The sequence below is a fragment of the Passer montanus genome, unplaced genomic scaffold, assembly GCF_014805655.1.
Source record: "Passer montanus isolate IOZ18808 unplaced genomic scaffold, ASM1480565v1 scaffold54, whole genome shotgun sequence".
Lineage (NCBI taxonomy): Eukaryota > Metazoa > Chordata > Aves > Passeriformes > Passeridae > Passer > Passer montanus.
Window position 1 is genome coordinate 6,493,557 of NW_024370374.1, and position 8,326 is coordinate 6,501,882.

Here is an 8,326-nt window from a genome sequence, read left to right on the forward strand (position 1 = left end):
ATAATAATGCTCAATGTATAGGCTTTACACAGTGCTTTTTCTCACTTATTTCAAAATACTTTGCGAAGGGGAAGAACAACTACCCATGTTAAACTTCATTTTCTAAAATCCAGCCACACCAGTTTTCATCTGGCATTTAAATTCGCCTTGCTCATGCTGTGCCATTAATTTTCCGTGGGAGGAAATCTGTCCCAAGGAGTGAAATACAAGCAGGAAAGCATGTCCTTCCATTTTGGGCAGCATTCCTGTGTGTGAATAAAAGCGGGGTGCCAAGCTGACAGCCGTGGCATGTGGAGCCAGGGAGCTGCCATTGCCCAGGCAGCTGGCGTGGAAGCTGCCCTGGCTTTGTGTCAGCCTGTCCCGGGCACATCCTGGTGCCAGGCGCCGGGGATGTGCTGCCTCTGTTCCGGCTTTGACACCTCGCGGGGACCGCCGGAGCCGCCAGAGCTGAGAACCGCTTGTGAGCCCAGGCAGGGAGAGGCACCTGCTCCCTTGGCACTGGAATGAACCCCCAGCTCATCCCTGGGGTGTGCCCTTAAGTAGCCACCAGGCTCCTCAGTGCTAGCAGAATGAGCGGGAGCTGGGGGCCAAGGCATGGGATGTGCTGGATTACAGCTAATGCTGAATTCGGTGGTTTTCAGCAATGCTGCTGGTCTACAGACAGCTGCATTGCACCACGCTGGAGGAAGAGGGTTGTCACAAAAGATGCACCTTCCTTGGAGCCATCCAGATGGGCTGGTACAAAGATATTGCTTCTCTGAAAAAAAAAATCAGGTATCATCACCTCAATCAATAATTAATTGTACAGCTACCAAATGAGCCAGTTGCCCAAGTGAGTGTGTACTGTGGAGCCCCCGTCTTGCAGGGGTTGTGTTGCAACACCTAGAGGCACTGAACAGTTTGTCAAACTGTTTTTCTTGCTGAAATCCCTTTCAGAGGAGATGATGATTTCCTTTCTTCTCATCTCTCTGTGTGTGTGTAGGTCTTTTAAAAGAAAAGAGCAGGTTAGAGAAACAGCTGTCAGGAATGATGTAGTTGATTTTGCTTTAGGGCAAGCTGGTAGACCTTTTGGGCCCCTTTTATCCTTTTTCCTGTAGCTGTAGGTGACCCTAGTAACATATGCGTGTGTATTTATCTGTTCTCTCCAGCCTGCTGCATTTTTTCAGCAAAGTCTTTGCTAGTTGAAAGGAGCAGTCCCTTTAAACTCAGCAGCTTTTGGAATCTGTTGGTATAAAAAGACATTGTTTGGTGTGCCTCCTCAAAGATTCTTCCTTAATCCTGATTTTGTGTACTCATCCCTTGGTTGAGCCTTCCTGTCTAGAGGAATTTGAGTTGATTCCCATTCCTTCACAAATGCATGCAGGACAATATGTCAGACTTTCTTGCCTTTTAAGCAATCTGATCAGTTCTGACACTTTCCACCTCCATTAAAGAATCCATGTGGTAGTTGAGAACACCCATTAGTGTGAACGAACTCCTGAAACCCCTGAAAGTATTTGCTTTGCTCTGCCATTTATCTGTTTACAAAGCCCAGGGCTTTGCTTCTGATACACATTCAATAAAAGGGAACAGAGTATTTTATTTAATTTTTTTCATTGCAGTGTAAATGTGGTTTTGTTGGCTGTGTAGTAGGCAACATATTGACTTTCATGAGGTTACCCCAATCAAGGACAAATTTGACCAGAAAGTGATACTTTGAGAGGATACAGACAGTCAGTATTTTGGTATGACATTTGGTTTAATGCAGAATTTTTAAAAATCAAGGAAGCAGCTCTCACACAGGGCTATTAATCAAACCATATCCAAGTCATTTCACTTACTGCTGATCCTTCCCAATTTTGCCTTCATAACTCCACATGTCCAGGCCCAGGCAAGGAATTGCTTAAACTTCAATAAAAGTTCCTTGTTTTCTTCTGAAGTGGGTCCTGGAGTTTGTGCTAGTTTTAATGAAGACTTGTCATCTCCAAGGATATTATTGTATCCTGTAATCTCAAAGTATTACTGTACCCTGATTTTAAGGGGAAAAGAATGTAGAATTCCCAAAGCCTTATATCTCTGAATCAGGCTTTAATTTCTTTTTAGACAGAAAGTGTGGTTTCTGGGGAAAGGGACTTGCTAGTTAGTAAGTCTGAAAAGATCTTAACAGTTCCAGTAATTACTCATTTCATCAATCCATCCATATTTAAAGTGAGCTAAAGCGAGTTCTTTCCTATAGTGTCTACTTCAAATAATGCTGCTTTACATTTGGAGAGCCAAATAAGGAAACAGAGCATAATCTTACAGGAGTTTCATTCCCTTTCATTTTGCATGGCTCAGACTTGCTGTAACAAGAGCACTTCTTTCTATGGAACCTTTTTAACATATTCGACTAAACAAACTATCTCCTAAAGAAAGTAAGAGCATTTTTTTTGTGTTTGTGTGTGTGTATGCCTTGGCTCTTGAGGACATTTCTGCATTTGTCCATGTACTAAATGAGCGATGCATTTTGGACAGCTTCTGTGTTCTGATTTGTTTTCTTGTGCTTTTTTGTGTCCCCCTCTTCCCCCTCCCCTTCTTCCCCTTTTCATTTGTCTAGGGGAAAAGAAAAAAGCTCCTCCAGTGTTGTTTCCTGCAAAGACCATTCTTAAGAGCTCGTTGGACAGCGCAGGACTCTTGAAGTGATAGCTAATTGGTGAAAGAAAGGCCTTGATTGTCTTGAGGGAGCTGGAAAGTGCTGCGTGTGCTGCTGAAAGGGACTAGGAAGAAGGTGCCTGGTTTCGCTGAGCAGCTGCTGCTGGAGATGTTTGGAGATTACATCAGCATTGGAAAAGAGGGGCCAAAAAAAAAAAAAGTCCAACTTCACAGAGATCGAGTTTATGGAGGTTTTTTTCCCCCTTCCAAAGGTCTTCTGACAATGCTGTCATTGTCAATATAAGAGTTGTTAATTCTTTATGAATAGCACATGGGGCCTCTTGACTAAATAGTACATTACATGTCCCAAATCTGTCAGCTGGACTCTTCTCTCACATGCTAGTGAGATCACTTTGATTGGAATGTTAGAGGAATTGCTGGGCTGGCCGTACAGAACTGAATACTGCATTATATAATTAGATCTCCCAGAGGTTTTTTGTTTTTTTGGGTTTTTTTTGCATTACCTCATTATTCTAGCTTAAGTATGGAATCAGTCCTTTTGATGGTTTTACTGGTTGTAATTATATTAATACGATTCATTTTGTGGTCCTGTCTTAATGCTTATATAGATTATAAACTGTCCCAAAGGTTTCCTGACACAAAAAAAGAGGACTAAGAGACTTCAAAAGGCTCATTCAGGTTTGAATTGACAATGGGGAGAGCTGGGTAAGGTAAATGGAGCTAGAGCAGCTTTTACCTTGGGATCTGATGAGAGAGAAATGACCTGTTGAGACTGCAGCTGAGTGAAGATCCTTCAGAAAGCCTCATGCTGACAACTGATTGAGTCAAATGACTTCCTGTCCAACTTGGGCATGAATTTGCTGTTGGGAACAGACTTGTGGACTTCTGCCAATTAAATGATGTGGACAGTCTGGAAGGAACCCTCTTGCTGGGCAGTCCAAGAGTGCTTAGTGTCCACATGCCATACTGTGGGCTGGCAGGAGTGGATTTTTACCTGTTTGTTACCAAATTCCTCATGACATGGCTCTTCCCAGCCAGTCAGATCTAAAACTGAACTAATGATTTTAGCTGACCATAACCTGCCAAATGTTCACATTTCTTAGCAAGTGATGTATACGAGTGCCAGTACAAGGTGGATTCCACTGGAATAATCTCTTCCATGGAAGACAGATTTGTGTCTCAGAGATTGTGTGATGGACCCTGGCCGTGCTTCAGCACCAACAACGGGTGGGGTGGCACCACAAGTGAGTTTTGATACCAAAGCCCTGCAAGTGACCTTCATGTCTAGCCTGAAACAAGCACCCTACTAGGACACTGGAGGATTTGAGTACTTGCCCAAGGACAAAGTGACTTGGGATTTCTTGATTAATTTACCTGGCAAAAGGAAGTAATTTTTTTCAAAGGAACTGTCTTCTTTAAAATAGGTGTTAATACAACAGTCAAACAACCTAAATCTTACTGCAACTCAGTGTAATACTGTCTTTTAAGAACTGAATTTTTCTACAGTAACGATAGGAAAATTGTATCACCTTGCCCAAGAAATGCACTATCCTTGGCCTAGTCACTCTTTAAAAAAAGGTTTTTTAAAAATCCTTTTTTTTTTTTCCATCATTTTCTATCTCATGAAAGAGAAGGTTACCACTTCATATACTTATTTTTATATCTCTTGGTAGCTCACATAATGATATCAGAGTCCAGCTAGGTAAAAGCCTACATTATTCCCATACGGAGTTTCTGGCCCATTCATGACTCACACACTCCTACAGCCTTGTCATTAGTAACTGCTCATCAGCCCTTGTAATTTTGTCTTTTAGACTCTCCTAAAAGTCAGACATGAGAGCTGGTATGTGCTTAGGCAGGGAAGCAGGGTAAATGTCAGGTCAATTGATTTCAGCATCAGATTTTATTTTTGGTGGATGACCAATCTACAAAACAGCTTGTAATGCTTGAAGGTGCATGTCATGGGCTTGAAATCCTGCCAGACAGCAATAAATTATATGCAGATGTAACTAACTCCTTGTCTGTTTCTCTGATTCTTAATTTTAATGATAGTTCTGTCCTTTTTTTGTTTTCCCAACCCCAGCAAGCCACAAAAGGAAAGTGAAATGTTCTTGATGTGCAGACATACCTTTTATAATGAGTAACTGGAAAAACAGTGATAGTGATCCATTTTTCTTCTTTCAGTTAATCATCACTATTCTGAGCTGTTGTGTGCAAAACAAAGCTTGTGGAAAAATTGATAGTGCCTTTAAGAAATAAATCTTCTAATTCTTTATTTCAGTCCTATTGAAATTGCATTTGACAGTATGCTGTTTGTATTAATTGTTTAAAAGTGTGGATGTAATGAGAAGACATACAGGTGAACTTGTGGTTTACTGCCTTTAACATTTGGGGATATTGGAACTGACACCAGTGTGGAATTCACAACTTTCATTTTTTTATCCCCGCAGGGCAGCGTTTCAAGTTTTCCCTGTAAATCAGAGCTTGTAGTCTTGTTATGGACCATACCCTATGGACTGGATCCCTTGGTATTTATGTACCTAAAACATTTGATTTGGACCTTATTTTAGTCACGTGAGTTGTACTCTGATTATAAGAGTGGTCTGGCCAAATATTTTTTGGCATAATATTGCTCTGTGTCCTACAGTGGTAAAACTGGCTGCAAAACCAAGCAGTTTATTAGAACATCCATGTTTTGAGACACATTTAATTAATTTAATAATCATAAAAATTTTGACTGAAGAGTTAATTTAGATCTTGTTGCCTACTAAACTCCTTAAGCATTCAAAGTGTTTTTAGTTTTGGTTAATTTCTCATTGCATTCATATTGTTGTTATCCGATCCTGCAGGATGTGGGAAGCCATCCTGTTTATTCTGCAATACAAAATTAGGACTATCACACTTTCAGGAGTGCAAAATATAAAGGAGATTGAGATCTTCCTCTTTACCCCCATAGGTATTTTCCCTCTCTCTTTTCATGGAGATAAGAAAAATCTAAGCCCCTTAAGTGTGGTATGATGTGAAAGTATCCACTGGTATTTCCTGGTATTTCCTATGGAGCAGTGTGCTGACATTCAGATATTTAAAAGGTATTTGTACCCTCTTGGTTTTTTTGCATTTAAGGATGTATTTAAAATTAAACAATGTCACTTTTGAGCTGTGGACAGAATGAATAAAGATTACGGGGTGGAGCCCCCTTTCAAGACATGAAACAAAGGTTTGTGTAAAGAAAGAGAAAAATAAAAGTGAAATACTGTTATATTAATATCCTTTCTAATGTAAAGTCATTTGTATTTTTTATATATTGATTAAAATCTATTGTATATAAAGATATTTGGTACTAATTTATATAATTTACATGCTAAGCAGTGGCCAAAATTACCATGTAAGCTGCTGAGAAGAAACCCCACTCTTTGCTTGAAGACATTATTGTAAAGAACCTCTGAGATGGGGAGAGATATCTATATATCTATATCAATATCTATCTATATGAATATCTAGATTAAATAGATCCTATTTATACATCTAAACCAAAAATAAAACTGTATGACGTATGGATGCAGAACTGGTCTGTGTTAGGACTGTGCTAATTTATGGTGACCTTTTTTCTGGTACCAGTAGTACCAATAAAACCAAATTTACTCCAAAACAAATAGCCATTTTCAAGTTCTACAACTGACACTTTTTTTGTTGTTGTTGTTGTTTTTTTTTTTGACCAGGGATAAAACATCTTTCTGAGCTGTAAAAACTCAATTGTTTAGAAATATCCCAATCACCTGCAAATGCAATTCCCATCCCACATCATGTAACGTGCAAAAAGTTGGCATTTTACAGACTGCATTATGGTATGGGGAACTAATTACAACAACTCACAGTCATCTGAACATATAATTATATTTATCGATTAAAATAATGCCACGATTTCACTTCGCAGTGCCATTACACTGGTACCCACTTAAACAATTCCTGTCAAACCATGTAAACCGGATTGCTGAACAACTCCCTTAAACGGATCTGGCGATGCAACAGGTGGCCTAATTACTTTAGGTGGGCCCATTACAGCCAGATTCGGGGAGGAGAAGCTGAAGACACAAGCAAGGCTACGACTGACTCTTGCAGGGGGAATCGGGACAGCTGGGGGCCCAGTCCCAGCTGTTTGCCATGAACTGCTTCCTCATAAACTGGGGCTCGGGGGAAATCTCACCACGCGCGTTCCTGTTCCGTGTCACAGCCCTGGAGTGTGGGGAAGCGGTGAGAGGGTCGCGCTGTCAGGGTTCATGTAGGCACCAAATTGTTGGACAATTAAATGGCAGAAGTGGTGTCTTGGTTGGTTGGCAGGGACGGGGAGTTACTCCAGAAATGCAGTTGGGTTATGCTTGATTGTCACCAAGGCGGGTGACCTGATAGGGTGGCCCTTTCACTGCAGGCAGGGCTTGTAACAGCATCTGCTGCTGAGGCTGCCAGGCACTTCCAGCCCTTAAGGCCTATTTTCTGCTGTTCACACCTTTGTCAAAGTAGCTTTTCAAAGTAAATTTTTCCATGTTTCATTTGGTGTCTGCCTCCATCTGAATTCTCTTCAGAAGGTTCCAGCCAGAACAGTTTAATGTCTTCCAAGAACAAGACTAGAAAAAAATACATTGTTTTTCCCATGCTACAAAAATGTTGGATTTTTTTTTTTTTTCTGAAAAGATGTAGTTGTCCCACTCTGGGAGATAATTTTTACTCAGCCTTGTCAGGGATATGTAACTTTGTTCACATCAAGAAAATTATGTAGCTACCTACCACAGATTCAAGGGGTACAAGCTCAGATGTGATGTGAGGAAATGAGGATAAGGAAACTGGCGGAGAAATAAATTATGGTGAGGTTTTAGTTAAAGAGGATAAGTGGGCCATGCATAGTTAATGAAAAGCAAGCTGGACTGCACCATGTAAGAAAGAGAATTGGCTCCAGGAGCGAGTGAGAGTGGAGACACTGATGAAATTAGGATGGTTTGACTATCAGCAGATAGGACAAAAGTGGAGTTGGAAATATATGACCTACAACATTCTATGATTCTGTGACTCAGGAGGCTAAGACTTATTTAGCAAACTGCTTTGAACTTGGAATAAAGAGTCCAGGGAACTGTCAAAGGGATAAGAACTGGATAAAACATTTGCTGGATCACTATCCTTTTAGAATATTGGTATAAATCCTGGAACCTAAATAACATCCTTTTTTTGGCTGTCAGCAAATTTCTGGTTTTGCTGGTGGAGCATTGTAGGCTGAGCATTTACTGGGCTCTATTAACCAGATGTAACAATACATTAAGAAAGTAATAGAATCAAGGATTTATATGCAATTTTTGCTCTGTTCCCTGAGTATCATGACAGCTTCTTTCGCTCATTTGTTGCATAGGACAAAGTGCTCTGGGACTGAAGCTTGCAGGAGCAATGCTTTAAACGTCCCAGAAACTTAGTGATAGTCTATGAAATGCAGAGCTCCAGGAAGACTGCGTGCAGTGATGAGGAAATTAATTCTTTGTCAGTCATGGAGTCTAAGTGAAAACACGTAGAGATACTTATTCTTTGCTTTGTGGCTGTTTACCTGAAGATCCTGGGCCTAATTTGCTTATTTGCTAAAATTTGCCTTTGCCAATCACCATAAACTCCAGATTGTCAGTTTAACAAATAAATTAGTACCAGTTTAACAAACTAA

General features: G+C 40.4%; 1 protein-coding gene across 1 annotated transcript; it reads left to right on the forward strand.

Moving 5' to 3' along the window:
• Positions 1-3,114: 3,114 nt before the first annotated feature.
• On the forward strand, positions 3,115-5,948 carry SMIM38 (small integral membrane protein 38). Its single transcript, XM_039725201.1, has one exon. It carries the CDS (start codon positions 3,155-3,157, stop codon positions 3,284-3,286), a length of 132 nt encoding a protein of 43 aa, XP_039581135.1. The 5' UTR covers positions 3,115-3,154; the 3' UTR covers positions 3,287-5,948.
• The last annotated feature ends 2,378 nt before the right edge of the window (positions 5,949-8,326 follow it).